At 53.8% G+C, this 19,327-nt stretch overlaps 2 protein-coding genes across 2 annotated transcripts in view; both read left to right on the top strand.

Annotated features, from left to right (window-relative positions):
- Positions 1-7,275, top strand: part of LOC144235796 (BPI fold-containing family B member 3-like) — a 15,805-nt gene extending 8,530 nt beyond the window's left edge. The window contains exons 9-15 of the mRNA XM_077769399.1: positions 939-992; positions 2,355-2,525; positions 3,394-3,461; positions 4,659-4,701; positions 5,457-5,520; positions 6,236-6,312; positions 7,135-7,275. Coding sequence (XP_077625525.1) covers positions 939-992; positions 2,355-2,525; positions 3,394-3,461; positions 4,659-4,701; positions 5,457-5,520; positions 6,236-6,312; positions 7,135-7,164 — 507 coding nt within the window. The 3' untranslated portion in view covers positions 7,165-7,275. The remainder of the gene's footprint in view (positions 1-938; positions 993-2,354; positions 2,526-3,393; positions 3,462-4,658; positions 4,702-5,456; positions 5,521-6,235; positions 6,313-7,134) is intronic.
- A 6,927-nt stretch (positions 7,276-14,202) lies between these two features.
- Positions 14,203-19,327, top strand: part of BPIFB4 (BPI fold containing family B member 4) — a 29,024-nt gene continuing 23,899 nt past the window's right edge. The window contains exons 1-5 of the mRNA XM_077769398.1: positions 14,203-14,308; positions 15,140-15,202; positions 15,311-15,830; positions 16,791-16,895; positions 17,686-17,829. Coding sequence (XP_077625524.1) covers positions 14,203-14,308; positions 15,140-15,202; positions 15,311-15,830; positions 16,791-16,895; positions 17,686-17,829 — 938 coding nt within the window. The remainder of the gene's footprint in view (positions 14,309-15,139; positions 15,203-15,310; positions 15,831-16,790; positions 16,896-17,685; positions 17,830-19,327) is intronic.

Below are 19,327 nucleotides of genomic sequence, written 5' to 3'. Positions count from 1 at the left end.
GGGGGGGGGGGGGGGGGGGGTTGTGGTCTGGGAAGGCCAGGGAAAGACTGAGTGTGAGAATGTGTGTGTCTGAGCAGCTTGTGGGTGTGTGGGTGGCAGGAGAAAGGGACCTTAGAGGCTATGTCCTGGTGCTGTCCATCCCCATGGTGGCAGCTGTGGGTTAGGTGAGGGTCTGGGAATCCTCTGACCGGGAGAGAATGTGTTTGTATATTTATCCTGTGAGAACGGGCATGTTCTGAGAAGCAGGCACGTGTAGTTCAGGGACCCCAAACGTCAGGGCTGGGGTGCTGGGCCATTACCGAGGAAAGCAGGCCTGATGGGACTGTAGTGGACTAGGGGGCCTGTGCCCCGTTTCTCTGGCAGCTGCCACTCAGCTTCCCCAAGGGGATGGGGTACAGGCCCAGTGTGACCAGGTTTTCCACATTTTTAGCCAGAGCCTGGCAAGTTTACATGCAATTTCTTGATTTGTAAACACTGGAAGAAAATTCATAGTTTTTGAAAACACGGTTTGGATAAAGGGCAGAAATGTCTGAGGCCAGATCCCTGGACCTTCAGTTTGTGAGCCCCAGCAGAGGAGTTTAAAAGTTCTGGAATGAGCCTGCCCAGGTCAAATCCTGCAGCGCCGCTCACCAGCTTATGATCTTGGGCCAGACCATCGGGCTCCCCATCTGTACAATGGGAGTAATCATAGCACCTACCTCTCAGCTAATGTAACAGATGGTGAAATGAGCAAAGGCCCACAAAACCATTGGTGTGTGCCTGGCGAGTAGTAAGCAGTCATCACTGGCCAACAGGAGGAACGTGAGTGTGTGTGTAGGGTTGTGTGTGTGTGCTTGGCAGGGGTGGGGTGGGGTGTGGGCAAAACTGTTTTGTGCATGCTGAAGAATTCCTGTCTTGTCTCCGTATTCACCCTACATCCCATTTGGCCTTGGGTCCAGGTTCCCAGCAACGTGCCGTTCACAACTACAGACCTGGCGGCTTTGGTCCCTGAGGTGAGTGGCTTTCATCATTGATGAGCCTGAGTGAACTCCAGAATCTTTCCCAATACAGCTCTCCAGACAGCTGCAACTGAATGTCAAGTCCAAATTCCCACTCAAGTTTGAATCGCTTACACGTAAACTTTCCTGACAGCAGATGTTTGCTTGGAGAGGAAAGGATCAGAGTTTCACTGCCCAGAAGTCAACTGGGTATTTGTCTTCTCCGTGACAGAGAACGGAAGAGTCTTCCCCTCTTTCTGCCTGCCCCACTTCATCTTGGTCTCGGTCTTCTGTGCCCCCAGGGAGAAGACTCCAGGTGCTGGCCTGGAGGAGGGAAGGGAAAGGAGAGGGCTCAGGGAGGTTTCACTAGTGCTCATCAATCAGTATGTGTGACGTCAGGGCCTGGCTTCAGCTTTCCTGACTGTTCAACTAGGGCTGGACCAGCCACTTGCTAGCTGTGGGATACTCTGAACTCATACTGAAGTTGAAATGACTACTACAAGGTCCTTATGTAATAGCAGATTCTGATAGAGGCTGGGATGAGGCCCAGAAGGTCTGGGTTTCTACTGGGGAAGACAGAGGGGGCAGCTGAGTTTGGGGACACAGAGGCAAACTGAATCCTTGGTGGTGGTGATTCAGATCAGCCTTGGTAGACGTGGTAGTGTTCTCTGCCTCTTGGAGTCCTTGGCCAAAGGGCGTAGGAGTCTTAGGCAAAGGAGGAGATAGAGCTAGACATTCAGAGGAACCTCCTGAGAGCAGGAGTCGTGAGATGGAAAAGAACTTGGGGCAGCAGAGGTGGTAGAAACGGGGCTTGTGCCCACAGCGAGCCGGGCCGTGTCCGTCCGGCTCAAGGAGCCTGGGCCTGTCTCTGGAGCCTGCAGCCTTTGTTCTCACAGCGCTAGGGCTCCCACTTTCAATCTGATTCCGAGGCTTCAGAACCTATGGACACATAAGGATGGAATCCGGTGACTCCCAGTCCTCATGACCCTGCAACTCTGGGAGTCTGGGCTTGGGTTGGTCCCCAGATCCCAGTGTTCAAGTGACTCAAAGCTTCTGTGATTCATGGTTCCCAGCACTTCTGTCATTCTATGATGTCATGGTTATGAAACTTGGAATCTTCCAACCGTGTGATTCATTCATTCAGTCAACTACTGCTCACTGAGAACCTGCTACATCCCAGGCCATGGGCTGATGTCTCCACGCTTGAATGTCAGCCTCACGGGCCAGGAGCAGGACTGTCTGGTTCAGGCTGTAACCTTAGCACCCAGCACGGTGCCCGGTGCCATTAGGTGCTCAGTGAGTGTGTGCTGGCAGAGTCTATTATTGGGGCATTGAAGCTGCCTTCATGGCCCCCGCCCGGCCCCTGCCTCTCTCCAGGCTCTGGGAAAGTTGCCCCCAGGCCAGCAGCTCCTCCTCTCCATTCGGGTGAAAGAGGCAACGTCGATCACGCTCCAGAACAAGAAGGCCACAGTGTCTATCCCAGCTAACTTCCATGTGCTGTTCTACCGCCCTAAAGGGACCCCAGAAGCCCTCTTCGAGCTGAAGGCGGTGAGTGGCGGGGGGGTGGGGTGGGGGAGGAGCCTGGCCCTCAGGCTGTGATGGGGCTGCCCTCTCCAGGAGGGAGGGGTGCCTTCCCCCTGATTGCAGAGCGGGAGGCCCCGCGTGGCACACAGCACAGGAAGCCCCCCTCCCCGCCATTGTCATCTGGACCCAGTCCGGGGTGCCTGCTCCGTCATCACACCCCTGTCCTGGCCCGAGTCCTGTCTGCCCGGCTTTCCTCGGATCTCAGGAAAGACTCCCCATCTGCTCAGCTTCCCTGTGCTCAGACGTCTCTCAGATGACCCTCGGGCTTCCTCCGGGCCCTCCATCTTCGCTAGTTTTCCCAAAGGCACCTCTGGGCAGAGGCGGGGCGCTGCTCTGCTCACTCTCTGCCCTGCCCCACCCCTCCCAGGGCCAAGCACCTTCACCTGGCATTGGTGCCCTCCAGCCTCATCCTCTGCCTTTCCTTCTCCCTAAGCCACAGTTACTCGGGGCCACCAGGTCCCAGCTCCTCAACTTTGTTGGGCAGTGCCCACCGCCTGTAGTGCCAGCTTGGCTTCATCTTTCAAGACTCAGTTCAGGTGTCACCTCACTGGGGGCACCTTTTCCTCGCTGTAGGCTGGACTGAGGGTCTCTCCAAGCTCCTGGAGGCCCACAGCTTCCTCTCATACAACAGCACTCACCCTCAGTACTGCAGTTCTTGAATACCAGCACCTTCAAGTTACCTCCTCATCCTCAGAGCCCAGCATGGGCCCTAACACACAGTAGGGCCGCAGTAAGGAATCGTGGAGGGAACGGGTGGGTCCCCTGTTGGCCCAAGGGGACCAGCTCCTCCTGCTGAATTCGTGGGCAACCTCCGCCTGCTTTTTCCATCCAGGTTTTGACTTTAAATGCCCAGCTGGCCCCCTCGGCTACCAAGCTGCACCTCTCGCTGTCCCTGGAACGGTAACATGGGGTCCTGGGACTTGTCTTTGGGACAAGAATGAGGGACCCCCTAGAACCACCTCCCATTCACTGAGCATCCCTAAGTTACCAGCATCTTCCTTGCCTCCAGAACCTGCCAGGGAGGGGTCGGTTTTAGCCCATTTTACAGATGAGACAATGGGGGCTCAGGGAAGCAGGATCCAGAGCAGGCTTCTTCCATTGCACCTGCTCAAAATCTGACCTTGGGAGAGAAACCTGGTGCCGGACACGGAGTCCGAACTTCTGAGTTACCAGCCGCAGAGGCTGGCCACAGAGATAACTGACATGCTTTGCTATTCATGTGGATGCTTACTCTCTCCTGGCTCCACCCCGTGGTAACTAGGCTCCATAATAGTCATAAGAGCCAAGATGCTGATGTTGAGGACAGTCCTTCCCGGCACGTGCACAGCACTTTACAAAGTGCTGGCTCTTTGCTAGCACTTTGCAAAGCTCAGGCTCGCACGGTAGGCTGTCCCTGGAAGCCCGTCTGCGGTCTGGGCCTCCACCCTCCAAGCCCAGTGTTGTCACCATGGCCTGAAGCCCTGGGGACCTACCTGTCCCTCCCCTGGACACAGGGGATCTCCCGGGGGCCTCTGGGACCTGCCTGTTCCGAGTCGTAGGCACCCGGTGCTCACTGACCCCATGTTAGTGTCCCCTGCCCGCCCCTCAGGCTGCGACTCCCCCTGCAAGGCCCCATTTCTAACCTTGCCCACGCCCTTCCTGGTGGCAGTTCGTGCCTCAGGCTTCAGGAAACAGGCACGCATCCAGGCTCTGGCCCTGGCCCTGCATTAGGGTCAGCTGGGACCCATCGGCGTTACTGTCCTCACTGCTTGCATGCCTGATGCGGGGAACCCTGTGTCCAGTACTTGGTCTGTGGGAGGGCCGCTGCTTAGAAGGGTTCAGCCACTGGCCCAGGGCCAGCTGGGAGTGACACCAAGGCTCCAGGACCAGAACGTCAGACAGGGCAGTCATGATATCTCAGAAGGAAGTTAGATCCCTTCAGGTCCATTTTACAGATGGGAAAACTGAGTCTCTGAGTCGAGGCTGGATAGAGGCAGAGCGGGGGCTGTCACACTGTTTCCCGATCCCGGACAGCTAGGAGTGGGACACGCTGGGGGCGGGGTGGGCAGGCGGGGTGGTGGGAGCTGGGGCTCCTCACATCTCTCTTCTCTCTGCCAGGCTCAGTGTCAAGCTGGCCTCCTCCTTTGCCCACGCCTTTGATGTAAGTTCCTGGGAGACTAAGTGGAGTGCCAGTGTGAGGGTCTTCAAGTGGGCGGTGGAAAGGGGCAGGAGGAGTCATGGGTCGCATGACTGAGCTGGCCTCAGTCTGGGCTCTGCCCCAGCAGAGAGTGGCCAAACACCGGAGCAGGTGTGCATGTGCATGTCTGTGTGTGTGAAATAGTCATCCTCTTAGGAAAGTGAATCTCATCATCTTCCAAAGCCTTGGAAGTTCACAAAGTTGAAAACCTCTAGAATCTCATGAGGGTTCAAAATTCTGGAACTTCGCACAAGTAATAATGTCCTGGAACTCAGGAAGTTCTAGCATTTCAGAGCCCCACGAACCCTTAGTGTCCTGCTTCTCAGAGTTCCGAGGTCCTGGAGTCTCTCAGTGGTCTCAGGTTCTAGAACATTCTAAGGGCCCCTAAATGAATAACAATCTAAGAGCAGACCACTCAGCATTCTACTGGAGCTGGCCATGTTTTTCTGCTCTCTTTCTCAGGCACTGCCCCTTTCAGGCCCCACAGACCCTTCCTCGAGGAAGACAACTTTTCCAAGCTCATGGGGTCTGTGTTAAGCTGTCCTAAATCAGAGTCCCCTTTGGGGACATTGATAGACAGCCACACCAGTAAGCCCAGGAACTGGGTCCTGAGGCTTTGGGGAGCCCCAGCAGCTGGACCTCTGGATTCCATCCCTGGGGAGGGCTGGGCTGCTCCCTGAGAAGCCACGCCTCCCAGCCGTCCCCATTCTCTGTTGCAGGCGTCCCATTTAGAAGAATGGCTCAGTGATGTGGTCCGGGCAGCCTACGTGCCGAAGCTCAATGGTATGGACGGACTTTGCTCCCTTCTTGGAAACATGGAGTGCCTGAACTCAGGATTGTCCATTGCTCTGACAGAGACACTGAGGCCGGAGAGGGGTTGATCCCCATTTCTAAGATGCAGAAACAGAGGCACCAATGTTCCATTTCAAGCCACATTGATTAGCACCTCCACCACACCAGACCCGGGACCCTGAGAGCTACCTGACCAGTGTCCTGTCCTCAAGCTCACAATCCAGAGAGAAATAGTCATATAAACAAGTGATTAGAGTACAGATGAGTCAGGGCCGCCTGGGTGACTCCATCAGTAAAGCGTCCAACTTCGGCTCAGGTCATGATACTACGGTTCGTGGGTTCAAGCCCCGCATCGGGCTCTCTACTGACAGCTCAGAGCCTGGAGCCTGCTTCAGATTCTGTGTCTCCCTCTGTCTACCCCTCCCCTGCTCCCACTCTGTCTCTCTCAAAAATAAATAAATAAACATACAAAGAATTTAAAAAAAAGAATATAGATGACTCCGAGTGTGCAGGGGGCTGACAGAAAACTGAGGGGAGCCACTGATGATCTAGATATAGAAAAGGAGCATTTTTGTTTGGGTTTAGTAGGATGGGTATGAGCCTGACAGGAAGGGAAACTGAGTCCCCAAGGACAGAAATGGCCAGCTTGAGGAAACTGGTCCCAGCCCCCCACGTACCTTTACTTTCAACCTTTTCCTTTTCACAGTGGACCTGGATGTTGGAATTCCCCTGCCTAAGGTTCTCAATGTCAGTTTTGCCAATGCAGCCCTGGAGATCATAGAGGTGAGTGTCTCATGCAGGTGTGGCCTGGCCGGGCTTTAAGCTTCTCTCCGGAGATCCTTGCTTAAAACCCCTGAGGGCAGTGCCCTGCCTCACCATCTGGTCTGTCTCTGTACTGTTTCCTAAGGGGCGCAGGGCATTACAAATTCTGCACCTGGGAACGGCAAACCTATGACATGTGCTACACCCCTTCCTGCTCGCCATGGCTGACACTGTCACTGGGTCACAGAGTCCTTTCCTGTTGAAGTCAGACACATTTCTGACCTGTAGGATGGACTCTCAGATTCATTCCCAGAACCACAGCTTCACTGGCCCTGGGGTAGCAGACACCTGCCCATCTCTCCTTTACCCTGGGGCTGCGGCAGGCACGGCTGGTGGATCATGACACTTTTCTTTACTGAGTAGCAACATGGCCTCACAATCCTTTTCATCTCTGAGTCTCAGAATGGCTGTGGGAGGTGGGCAGAGTCAGGAGTTATGGACCCATTTCTCAGATGAGGAACAGGGATAGAGGAGGTCAAATTTCTGGCCCAAGGCCACACAGGAAATTAGCAGGAGAAATGGCACTTGAACGTGGGTCTCTTGACTTCACTTTGAAAGTCGGTGACCTCTCCCACGCTGGATGTCATTCATTCATTCATTCATTCGTTCGCTCCTTCGTTCCGTGCCTGCATGCCTGCTGTGTTCCAGGTTCAGTGCTAACTCCAGGGCTCAGGGCCAAAGGCAGGGTGAGGGGGAAGACACAGGTGGCACAGAGGTGGAGGCATGGCAGGGGTCTTGGGCACAAGGACCCGGCTGGTCTAGCAGAACCGTCTCTCCCTGCAGAACGCCGTTGTGCTGACCGTGGCTTCCTGAAGCTGAGAGACGGCCTCGTGCCCTCCCTGTTCGCCGCCAGAGTCTGTACACCCGCCCACTCTGCCTCAGTTTCCCGCCCAGTCTCTAGCCTGCGTCGGTGACAGTATTAGTGTCCCTTACCCACCCAGGGCCACCCAGGCCCCACAGCTCTGCCCCCACCCCCCCCACCCCCCCGCCTGGGGCTGGCCACAGGACTCCGCTTCGAAGAGAGCTCTGGCCTCCGTGGGGAGTTGTGAGCTTGCAATAAACCACCGCTCTGTCTCAGCACCTCCTGGCTGGTTTCTTCCCCAGTCACGCAGGGGCTGATCGGCCTCTGTTTCTCTCGCCAGCTCCGGTCCAGAGCTCCCGGGAGGCAAGGGACTTGGGGCCTGGTCACTATAACTTTGTGTCCCACACTTACCTGGTTGGCCTGGGAAGCCCCTATGTCTTGTTCCGCCCTCCTCCACCTCTACCTCGAGCTCCTCGTGGCCCCTCCCCCTTCCTCTACTCCCCTCCCCCTCTCTGCTTTTCAGTACCTGTCTCTAAGTTGTCTGATTCTCTCCCTGAGACAGAGTGGGACAGGGACTTCTCAGAGGTGATGTCTGAGCTGAAGGGTGAATAGGAGTCTTTCAGGAAGAAGAGGAGCCAGCATTCGAGGAAGCAGGGATTGCCTGCCCTGGAGGGATCCCTACTGCCTGCACATCGGTGGTGGACTTACCCGGGGACAGAACACAGCCACACTGAATGCACACACTGGTGCCACACCCAAGACCATGCAATGGCAGAGTTGGATTGGGATACTGGGGGTCCCGCCTCGGTCTGGGCTCCTCCCCATTGCTCAGGATGGGTCCTGGGGAATGGCCCCACATTGGCATTTATGGGTGGGTTTAAGGTGTCAATAAAGTTTTGGGAACTGGCTCCGGATTTGGGGAGACAGAAGAGAGTTAGAGCCCATCTGAAAGTTTGTCCACCATGGGAATGACCCTGTGACCACCCTCCCACCCTCCTTCCTCCTCCCTCATCCACTCACCCTACAATCGTGGGAACTTATTGGTGTGTATGCCAAGCCCAGTGCTAAGTGGCATGCTAGAATTTCTTTTTGACTCTTTTCTCACTTCCATTGTCCTGCCATTCCTGTCCAGAACAGGGCAATGGTTAACTGAGTGGCCCAGGTTAGCTGTCCGAGTTCAAATCCCATCCTCCCTGCTGATTAGCCATGTGACTTTGGGCGCATCATTCAATCTCTCTGACTCTCTATTTCTTCGTCAGTAACTTGGGGAGGATAGGTTCTGAGGGTTACCCAGCCCTCAGGATGGGGGCTCATGTTTCTGTTCTGCCTCCATCTCCTCCCTTCTCTCCACTGGCACCCAGCCCACCCTCCTCATCTCTCTGCCCCTCCTTCCTCTCTCCCATCCCATCCTCTACCACCCCTTCCTTGACCTCATTTGACCATCTCATCACTGCTGACAGCCCTCATCGTCTGGATTCCCGCTGCCAGCCGTAAATCATCCGAAATCCCAGGATGGCATCTGAAACTGCCCATGCCCTGGCCGCAGCCGGTTCCTCTGGGAGCACAGAGAAGGAGCAGAGCTGTCTCTGTGTTTCAGGCTCCTCATCTGTGAAATGGGAATACTCGAGGACTCACTCATAGGTCATCTGAGGATTCAATGAGGGAATGTGAAGCACAGTGAGTGCCTGGCAGGTAGTAAACGTGTGGGATGTGGAGCCAGGCCCTTGCATGGCTCTTCTGTCTTCCCGGAGCACCAGACCGCCCCCCCACCCCACTCCCGCAGTGTGCCTGGCTAACCCCTGGCATCCCTCAGCACACAAGGTACCTGCAGCCCCCAGCCTCATTGAGCTATAGGCAGGGCCCACTATTGTACCCACCACACTGGGTTGTCCGCATTTTCCCATGCGGCCAAGAGCACGGCAAGGTCAGGGACAGGATCTGCCTCATTATGGTGAGTCCTGTGGCCTCACGGAGTCGCAGAGAGAGAAGCTTACCTCCACTGGGCACCAAGTGGGATCAGTCTCGTGTTACATGCTTAACACCCCTTATCTTACTTCGTTTTCCTCGCAACCATAATCGGTGGATAGGCTCTCTCTATTTTACGTATAAGGAAATGGAGACTCAGAGAGATGGGAAATGGGACAGCTCCTCAGTGGTCGAACCAGGGCTTGAACCAGATGCTTCTGACCCTAGTTCCACAGCCTGGACTTTTCAGGGCTATGGAATGACTCTAAAAGTAATACTTGCTACATTTATTATATATTTACTGATCCAAGTGCTTTAGATACACTGTGTTTTTGACTACTTGAATCAACCCTGCATTCTAAGAGCTGTTTTTACCCTCATTCTGTAAGTGAGGAAGCTGAGGCCCGGAGAAGTTAGGTGACTTGCCCACGGCCACACAGCTGAACAGTGACAAGGCCAGGATTTGAACACAGGCCCTCTGGCTCCACAGCCCGGCTCTGAACCTCTGCACTCAGAGTAGGGGGCTGAAATTAGATGCGCAGGAAGCGTCCCCCCACCCTGCACACACCCCCTCCCCACAGCCACAGGCAGCCCCCTTGCGCCCTGGAGCTGACTGCTCATGACAGAGACCGGGCTGAAGGAGGGGTCAGGAGCGGGAGCAGTTCTGTTTCCCGGTCTCTCTGCCCCCCTGCACGAGCTCCCCACTTGGTCCCCTGCATGACTCAGTCACCTTCGGGCAAGTCACCTCCCAGGGCCTGGTTGCTTCCGCCCCAGACAAAGGAGCCTTTTGGACGCTAAGTCCAGGTGATCTCCCAGGCGCCAAAGCTGTACTAATCCTCTGGGGGCTCCAGGGGACAGAACAGCCTCGGGGCCACTGGGGCCCAGCCGGTCTCGGGCCTGAGGAGGGCACGGGGCCTCCGGTGACTGACAATAGCCACCTCTCTGTGCCCACTGCCCTCTATAATTTACGGTGCGCACCGCTCCCTGCCGGGAAGGGGGAGGCCACGGCCTGTGTCTCCGTTTTAAAAGCTAATATATGTGTTTAACAAGCATTGATATCACACTAACTGCCAGACGGTGGGGAGCCAAAAGGGAGGCTGCTGTTTTCTGAGCCCCCCCGAGGCGCTAGGCACATCCCAGACATCTGACTCCAAACCCAGCTGGAGAAGTAGTCTCTTCTTTCTTCTTTCTCTTCTGACTAAGGCCCTAGAGAGGTGCTTGTCCAAGGTGCGGGGTGCAAAGAGGATGTGAGGGGTACACGGATATGTGGGGTTCTCGGGGTCCCTGTCATAGAGTCTTTCCAGCCCCCACCAATGGTAGGGTAGCCCAGGGCTGGGGCTAAAGCCCCTCCTCATTCCGTTCAGGGCTTTCTCAGATTTGCTGCCGTGTGGAACCATCAGGGACCCAGAGGATGGGGATAAAAATACCACCTGCTGAGCACCTACTGTGTGTTGGGCCCTGTTCTTGGCGCTTTGCATGATGAGGGCACTCAGTCCTCACGACAGCCTTTGAGGCAGGCCCATCCTGGTCACCATCTCAAAACCAAAGAAACAGAGGCCTGGTGAGAAATGACGGCAGGACTCGGATGAGGAAACTGAGTCCCAGGGTGGGGCTGGCCCTGGCGTCAGTGCAGACAGGGAGCTCGGAGGGACTCGACCCATGCCTGCCTCCAGGGACCTCCTTGCAGAATTCAGGGACACACGTTTATTCTGAGCCCTGCTTGAGAGCAGGCCTTGATGGGGTGGTAGAAATGGCTCCTCACTCTGAGCAGTTCATGAGAGGACCTGGAGGGGGCAGGGAGAAGGTGGCCTCAGGGAAACATGGAGGCAGGACCCAGACTGGGCTGGGAGGTAAGAAGCCAGGAGGACTCCGAGCTCGTCGCCCAGTGGAGAGTGAGAGCCTGCATTCGTCCATTCCCTACCCTGGCATCAAGGTGCCGGCTGGGGGTGGGGCAAGCGCCTGCTTTGCCAGAGCAGCCATATCACATGGGCTATCGAAGGTGCTGGGTGTTCCAAGCAAGGGGCAGGCTTGGGTTGGCACAGAAAGCTTTCGAGAGCAGCTGACATTTCTGTACAAGCTCGGACCAGTGGAGTCTGGAGGAGGTTATTCTGTGGCAAATTCTGCACGTGCAAAGGCCCAGAGACAAGAATGGGGCAGGAAGTGGACTGAACAGCACAGTGTATGAAGAGGAGCAGATCCACCTTGGCTGCCAAGGAAGGGGCCCGGGCTGTGACCCAGCCGGTCTCAGAGGAGCAGTGGCTGCCTCTGGAGACATTGTCTGGGAAGGGGCAGGAGGGAACATTCTGGGGTGATGGACATGTTCTATCCTGAGACAAGGACGTGGGCTACATAGTTGCATAAAATTGTCAAAATTCAACAAATAAACACTTGAGACTCGTGCATTTCGCTGTTTGTAAACTTTGTGTCCAATGAAAACAACCACTTAGGTATTGAAGTGTTTACAGGGAAATATACCGTTCCCTGCAGTTTACTTTGAAATCCATTTTTAAAAAAGATGGATGGATGGATAAATATGTGATGAAGCACGTATAACAGCAAGTGAATGGTGGATGTAGCTGGTGGGTGTGAGGTATTAAGTGTGTGGCTCTTCGGGGCACAATTCTTCCAACTTTGCTGTGTGTGTGTACAGTTCATAATGAAATATTAGGAGAAAGTCTGCAGGTCAAAAGAAGCCCATCTACCTGTTTTCTTCACACCAGCCCCAAGTTTGAAGAGTCAGATCTCTGCACATCTCCCTGAATCTTCAAATCAGTCCTGTGAAGCAGGTATTATACTCATTCAACAGATGGGAAGGATGAGAAGCACAGAGAAGGGCAGTGGCAGGCCCAAGGTCATGCAGTGAGCTGGGGGTTGAGCTGAGGCTGCATCTGAGTTAGCCCGTTGCCGAGTCTGGTCACGGGCACTTCCTGGCCCCGCAGGCCATCTGGAGTGGGCAGAACCTGACTGAACTGGCAACCAAACACCTGTAGGTGTTTTTGGGTCCCCCATGTGAGGGCCTAGCTGGGGTCTCCAGTAACATGTCCAGACGAGGGGCTGATAGACCTCAGCTCAGGTGATACCATCCGGGAATGAATGTAGCTCTCAGAATTAGCCGCAAACCACAAACATTTGTGGTTTTGGAGCTCAGTGCCCAATTTGCAAAGCAAATCTGGATTCCAGTCTCTCGTAATTACATGGTGTTTCCCTCTCTAGGTCTGGGCTCAGACCCAGCTGCTATATAAGGCCGGCCTATGACTAGAGTCAGGCAAAAGCAGAGGGCCTGGGGAACGGGACCTCTCAAGGCTGAGCTGCAGGGACCTTGCAGGGGTAAGGAGGAGCCCCTTCCCTAGTCAGTGTCTGGGCAGGGGGGAGGCTGAGACAATGAGGAGAGTCTCAGACTGGAAACCTGCCGGCCTAACCCCTCTCTGAGCCTCTTTCGTCTTTCCTATAACATGGATGTAGTCAGGGGGCCTCTCAGGGATCAGCAAAAGGGCCTGAGTCACACCCGTTATGTGAGTTAACAGAGCTGCACTTATATTTCTCAGGGATTTGGGGTATCTGGTGCCTTGGCTACTTCTTTCAAACTCCTCAGCTGCTTACCAGAAATCCCTCCATGGGTGCTCATCTTTTTAACCGAAGGTAGTGATCCCTCTGTGGACAGAACTTTCCGGGTGGTGGGTTAGGTTGAGGTAAGGAAGCCGGAAAAAAAATTTTTTTGCACATATTAACACTTCATATTCTAGTATAAATGAGTGCTTCCAATATTCTGGGAGTAGATGGTAGAGGGGGAAAACCTGGGGGCTTTGGAAAAGGGAAGACGGTGCATAGTGGAGGAGGCTGGAGCCAGTGGTTTTAAAATTTGGCCCAGAGGGGAGCCCATGATGCTCTGAAGCTGATGACTAGGTAGGCTGAGTTGATGGAGTGAGAGAAGTGGATGAGGGCATGGAGGCGGCAAAGTAAAGCTTCTTAAAGGCTGAGCAGCTCATCCCAAAATGCAAGCTTCTTCACTCCCAATCAATAACACTCCACACTCACTACTTTTTAAAAACTGTTTATTTATTATTGAAAGAGACAGAGAATGAGTAGGGGAGGGGCAGAGAGAGAGGGAGACACAGAATCCGAAGCAGACTGTGCTGACAGCTCAGAGCCTGATGCTGGGCTTGAACGCACGAATTGTGAGATCATGACCTGACCCGAAGTCAGACACTCAACCGACTGAGCCACCCAGGTGCCCCCACACCCACTTCTTAGGGATCCAAAATAATAGTGCCAAAACAATAACAGTAGCTGCTGTGTATTGTCTACTATGTACCAGCAGCAATGTGTTAGTGATTAGGAGTCAGAGGTTCAAAAAGGTAAACTCTCTTGTCTGAGGATTAGAACCCAGATAGCTCTGATCCAGAGCCCTTAATCTTAAGTACCTGGTGTCTCCTTCAAAGAGTTAGCAGTGTTTTTTGGCTGGCTGGATGCATGAAAGTATGGCTAGATGTATGTGTTGATAGATGGATGAACTGATAGAAGGATCAATGGATGGATGGATGGATGGATGGATGGATGGATGGATTTATGAAGGGGTGGGTGGGTAGACAGAAGGATGGATGGATGGACAGATGTACAGATGGAAGGAAGGAAGGAAGGAAGGAAGGAAGGAAGGAAGGAAGGAAGGAAGGAAGAGTGGATGGGAGGATGGGTGGATTGGTGGGTGAACAGATGGGCAGATGCTGGAGAGATTTTCCCTGGAGTCTGCCTGCCGTAGGTTTGCTATTTTGGTTGGAGTCCTCATGACCCCTCTCCCTGATGCTCCATTTGGAAATTTCATCTTGGGGGATAATCAGACACCCATGGCCCTAGGACAGTTTGGCTAATGTCTCCAGATTCATTTCATCTTGAAACACTTAGAAGGTGGTATTGGGAATTCTGGACCCTGCCCCACATGTGACCTCAGTACATTCCCCCAGTCCCTGGGCCCCGGGATCCCGCTATGGTTCTTGGCAGGGGGTGCCTAGCTCCGCCTGCCGCCGGGACAGTGATTCTGGCCACAGGCACGTGACGCGCTGTCTCCTCAGCAGAGAAGCAGAGCCAGCATGTGGGCAGCCTGGTATGTGGCTGCTCTGTCTGTGGCAGCTGTCTGTGGCATACGTGCAGAAACAAACGCCGTCCTCAGGGTTACCAAAGACGTGCTGAGCAATGGTGAGTCCAGGCCTGCAGCAGTTCGGGGTGACCTGGGGTGAGCAGGGCAGTCCAGCCAACTGAAGGCCCAGGGACCCTCTTTCACATCAGGTGGATGGGTTAATTATTCCCCCCTTGCTTTTGGCCACCATTCCCTGTGCACTTACTGTGTGCAGGACCCCGTGTTGAGGACCCTATGCCTGAGGCAGTAGACAGTGAGCTCCCAGGGTTCAAATACTGACTCTGAAACGCGTTTTTAAAAACGATGGATTACTGGACGGATGGATAACCATCCTTACGTCCTTATGTCCACGACCTGAGTTCTCTGAGCCTCAGTTTTCTCATCTGCAACATGGATGTGATTGTGGCCCCCGTTGCAGAGGACTGGTATGAGAATGAATGAGGCGGCTTTCTGAAAACACAGTCCAGGTGTATATACACACAGGGCCCTCAAATGTGGGGGCTGTAATTATTCCCACCACCACCTCTGCTTTAATTCTTGGGACCTCATTTTTATCAGCGGATAAACAAAGACACTCTCCCTGCCCTGACGCCATCCAAGCAGGTTTATAAACTCTAAAGTGTGGAGCACTTGAAAGGGAGGATAAGGAAGAAAATCTTGCCAGGTTTGGTGAACGATGTTGAAGTCTAGCTGAAGTGAGAGCAGGTCAAGGGCAGCAGCCAGTGAGCTCACCTGAATCCCAGGACTGGATTGGTCTGGAGGAGTCTTCCCATTCACCCTTGGCATTTTGTCAGTGGGGAAAGTGGGGCCCAGAGAGCCAAGCAGTGTCCAGGGGTGGCGCCTGGGGGCTACGGGAGGCCGTCCTGACTGACGTCTCTGCTTCTCTGCAGCCATTTCAGGCACCCTGCAGCAGAGCGACGCTCTCCGCTCAGCCCTGAGGGAGGTGCCCATGGGTAAAGCTGGTGGTGATGGTGGAGGACCTCTCCTGGGGGGCCTGCTTGGTGGAAGTGGAAGTGGNCGACACCGTTACGATGACTACAGACGCGTTGAATTCCCCCGAGGTGTCGGTGGCGTTCCCTACAACGATTTCCATGTCCGAGAGCGCCCCCCCAAATATGCCAATGGCAACCAGCTTGGCGGTAATTACAAGTATGGTCACATCGAGACCAATGACAACACTGCCCAGCTGGGGGGCAAATACAGATATGGTGAGATCCTTGAGTCTGACGGAAGCATCAGGGACCTCCGAAACGGTGACTACCGCAACGCTGACAATGCATATGGCGGCCACAGGGGCCATGGGCGGTACAGGTCAGCCGAAGGTGCAGCAGCCGTGGGCAGGCTTCACCGGAGAGAGCTGCGGCCTGGAGAGATCCCACCCGGTGTAGCCACAGGGGCGCTGGGCCCAGGTGGTTTGCTGGGCACTGGGGGCATGCTGGCAGCCGATGGCATCTTGTCGGGCCAAGGCGGCCTGCTCGGAGGAGGTGGTCTACTTGGTGACGGAGGACTTCTCGGAGGAGGCGGAGTCCTGGGCGTGCTCGGCGAGGGCGGCATCCTCAGCACCGTGCAGGGCATCACCGGGTAAGGAGGCCCAGGCTCCCTCTACCAAGCCCAGATGATGAACTTACAAATGGGGTGATCACACCCAGGGGCCTAGAGTTGGAGGAGTGAGTCTTCAAAGCCCCATGCACGTCAAGGCTTGGCCTCAGGACTGGACATCTGGAGAGTCCCAGGTTGTATGGATTGGGGTCTTGTCATTAAACAGTCCTGAATTTGAGTCTCAGCTCACCTTTTTATATATGTGTGGGACTTTGGGCCATTTATTTTTTATCCCTCCGAGTCTCAATTTCCTCATCTACTGAATGGTCATAATCATAGTTTGAGTAGAAAACGCCCAAGGATCTAAAATTACACACATGTAATTTCATCTATGCCCAGTCTCCTCATATTCACTATTTAATTCAACAAGTACTGAGCGCGTCTCCTGTGTGCGGGCCACTGAGTTGGCACTAGGGACCCGGACACATGGTTAGCCAAGAGAAGACACATCTCCAGTCCTCACGGAGTTTGCAGGCCGGTGGGGTGTAGGGGCTTTGATAAAGACGACTGAAAACAACCATACAATTATAACACTGGTTAGCAGCTCATGGGGGAATAGGGATGTGTATAATGGGGGAGGTCAGGGAAGGCTTCCTGGAGGAAGAGGGTCTTAAACTGAAATTGCTGAGAATTTGTAGGAAGGAACCAGGACAAGAGGGGCAGGGATAAGCAGGGAGAATGGAATCTTTACAAGAAAAAATTCAAAGGAAGTACATAGAAATGTAAACAGTAGCTCTCGAGGCAACGAGAGTTTGGGTCATGGCATTTTTTTCCTGTCACTTCTCTGTGTTTTCCAAGTTCTATCCACACACCTCAGGTCTCTTTAGAGTTAGGAAGAATGAATGTGGCATGGAGAAGGGAGGGGGTGCGAGACAGGGGAACTCCCACTGATGGGTGGTAGACCCTGGGGATGACCATCTCACCAGCCCGGGTCCTACGCAGGCTGCGCATCGTGGAGCTGACCCTCCCCCGAGTGTCCGTGCGACTCCTGCCCGGCGTGGGCGTCTACCTGAGCCTGTACACCCGCGTGGCCATCAATGGGAAGAGGTATGTGCCCTCAGCCCTGGGGCACACTGTAGTCTTAGCTGAAAGATCTTGATCAGGTCTCTTCCCCTGTCTGCACCTAATTGTCCATGATGTGAGGAATACTAACACCTAATGTGTTACCAGCACCTGGCCTATACCTTTGGGCTCAGGTCATCTTGTGTCCCTCTCAGCAGTGAAGGTAGCCTGCATGGGTGTTAAGTTCCGGGAGGCTGGAGACTGGTGACAGCCTGGCTTTGAATCTTGACTCTCTTATAAGCTGTGTGATCTCTGGTCAGCCTCTAATGTCACCAAGCCTTAGTGTCTCCAACTGCAATGGGCATAGTGACATCTCCTTTTCCAGGTGGCTGTGGCCTCCAGGGAGGGAAGGCAAGCAAATGCCTCCCTGATAGTGCCCGCCACAAAGTAGGTGCTTCGCAGAGGACTTTGGAGGTGAATTTTTGCACTGATTTCTCCCCATAGGACGAGATCATGTCTATAAAGCTAGGTCAGTGGGTAGTCACTTTGGAAACCAGAATTTATGTATAGAGTTCATTAATGGACCCCTGTTCCCAGCCTTTGAAGCTCTCCTAGACTAAGGGGGAGATGGATTTATTTGTGGATGTAGAGGGACCAGGGTAGCCTAGGACCCCCTAGAGATGAGCAAGGGGCATAATAGATGCCACAACAGCAAGAGACGGAGATAGCAAGGACAGCCCAAGGTCCAAGGCCCTGGGTAGAGCCGAATGAGGCTGAGCTGCCTGGAGGTTGAGGCTGATTCTAACTCTCTCCCTGGCCCCATGACCTCTTCTAGTCTCATTGGCTTCCTGGACATCGCGGTGGAAGTGAACATCACAGCCAAGGTCCGGCTGACCATGGACCGCACAGGCTACCCTCGGCTAGTTATTGAGCGATGTGACACCCTCCTGGGGGGGATCAAAGTCAAGCTGCTCCGAGGGTGAGTACCGGTGGGCAGTGGAGTGCCTTGGTGAATGGTGGACTGGTCTGTCTTTGTCAAACCATACGGTCAGGAGCAGAGGCTCTGGAAGCAGCCTGCAGTTCAAACCTTACCTCCACGATGCCTTGCTGTGTGGCTTTGAGCACCTCTGTTGTCCTCTGGAACTGAGCTCTGCTTACTTTGTCTGTGAAATGGGGCTAATTCTCTTTCCCTTTGAAATGGAGATAATGAATGCAAAACACTTAGTACAGAAACTGGCACGTTTTAACTTTTCTGAAGAGGGGAGCCTGGGTGGCTCAGTCAGTTATACCTCCAACTCTAGATGTCAGCTCATGTCATGATCTCATGGTTTGTGGGTTCGAGCCCCATTTCGGGCTCTGTGCTGACAGTGCAGAGCCTGCTTGGGATTCCCTCTCTTCCTCTCTCTGCCCTTCCACTCCCCCCCCTTCCAATAAATAAATAAACTTTAAAAAAGAGTTTTCTGAATATATGTCTAGCAGGAGTTTTGTGTCCCTTGGAGCCCCAGCTCATGGAGAAATTCCCAGTTGGCTCTATTCAATGCAACCTTGGTTAGGGGTTGGGTTTTTCTCTCATATCCTCCCCACAAAGTGGCCAAGTCCCCATACTCTATCCAGAGAGGTTTCAAGTGTGGATTGAGGGGTACGCCACCCCCAAATGATGGGCTTGGATCAAGGTACATCAAGGCAACTCAGAGCTGAGCCCATTTCTCTTCACTCCCTGGTGTTCGTCCTGGGAAATGCTTCTCTCACTGAGGCCTCTGGGCGCCTGCTCCTTCCCCTTCCTGTCTTAGCAATCTTTTTGCCCTTCTCACTCCAGTGCTCATCTTGTCTAGACTTAGGGAGCAGAAACCTCATTGTGTGACTAGACCCCAAGAATTTCTGATTCACGTGAGCTTCTCTGAGTCTTTGTTTCTGCTCTAGAGTGGGTAGGGACAGAGAAAATTGACCCCTGATATTTTGGTGAGACGAGGAAAAGGGAGAAACACCCGGAAACCTCAAAGATTTATTTTTAAGTTAAAAAAAATTTTTTTAATCTTTATTCATTTTTGAGAGAGAGAGAGGGAGTCAGAGAGCAAGCAGAGGAGGGGCCAAGAGATAGGGGAGACATAGAAACCGAAGCAGGCTATAGGCTCTGAGCTGTCAGCACAGAGCCCCATGTGGGGCTCGAACTCCTAAACTGTGAAATCATGACCTGAGCTGAAGTCAGGCGTTTAACCAATTGAGCCACCCAGGCACCCCTAAGTTTATTTATTTTGAGTGAGAGGGAGCACAAGCGAGGAAGAGCCTGATGTAAGAGTTGAACCCAGCAACCTCAAGGTCATGACCTGAGCCGAAATCAAGGGTTGGATGCTTAACTGAGCCACCCTGGCATCCTAAAACCTCACAGATTTTTAAAGTCACTAGGAAATATTTTTGCTGTTTCATGGTTCAAAGATAAATAATAAAAATAAGAAGGCAGAGACTGGAGAGGCCCCTCC

The sequence above is a fragment of the Crocuta crocuta genome, unplaced genomic scaffold (genome assembly GCF_008692635.1).
Source record: "Crocuta crocuta isolate KB4526 unplaced genomic scaffold, BGI_CrCroc_1.0 scaffold445, whole genome shotgun sequence".
Taxonomy (NCBI): Eukaryota; Metazoa; Chordata; class Mammalia; order Carnivora; family Hyaenidae; genus Crocuta; species Crocuta crocuta.
Note: the sequence above shows the minus strand (reverse complement) of the source record. Positions and strands in the feature narration are given on the sequence as shown.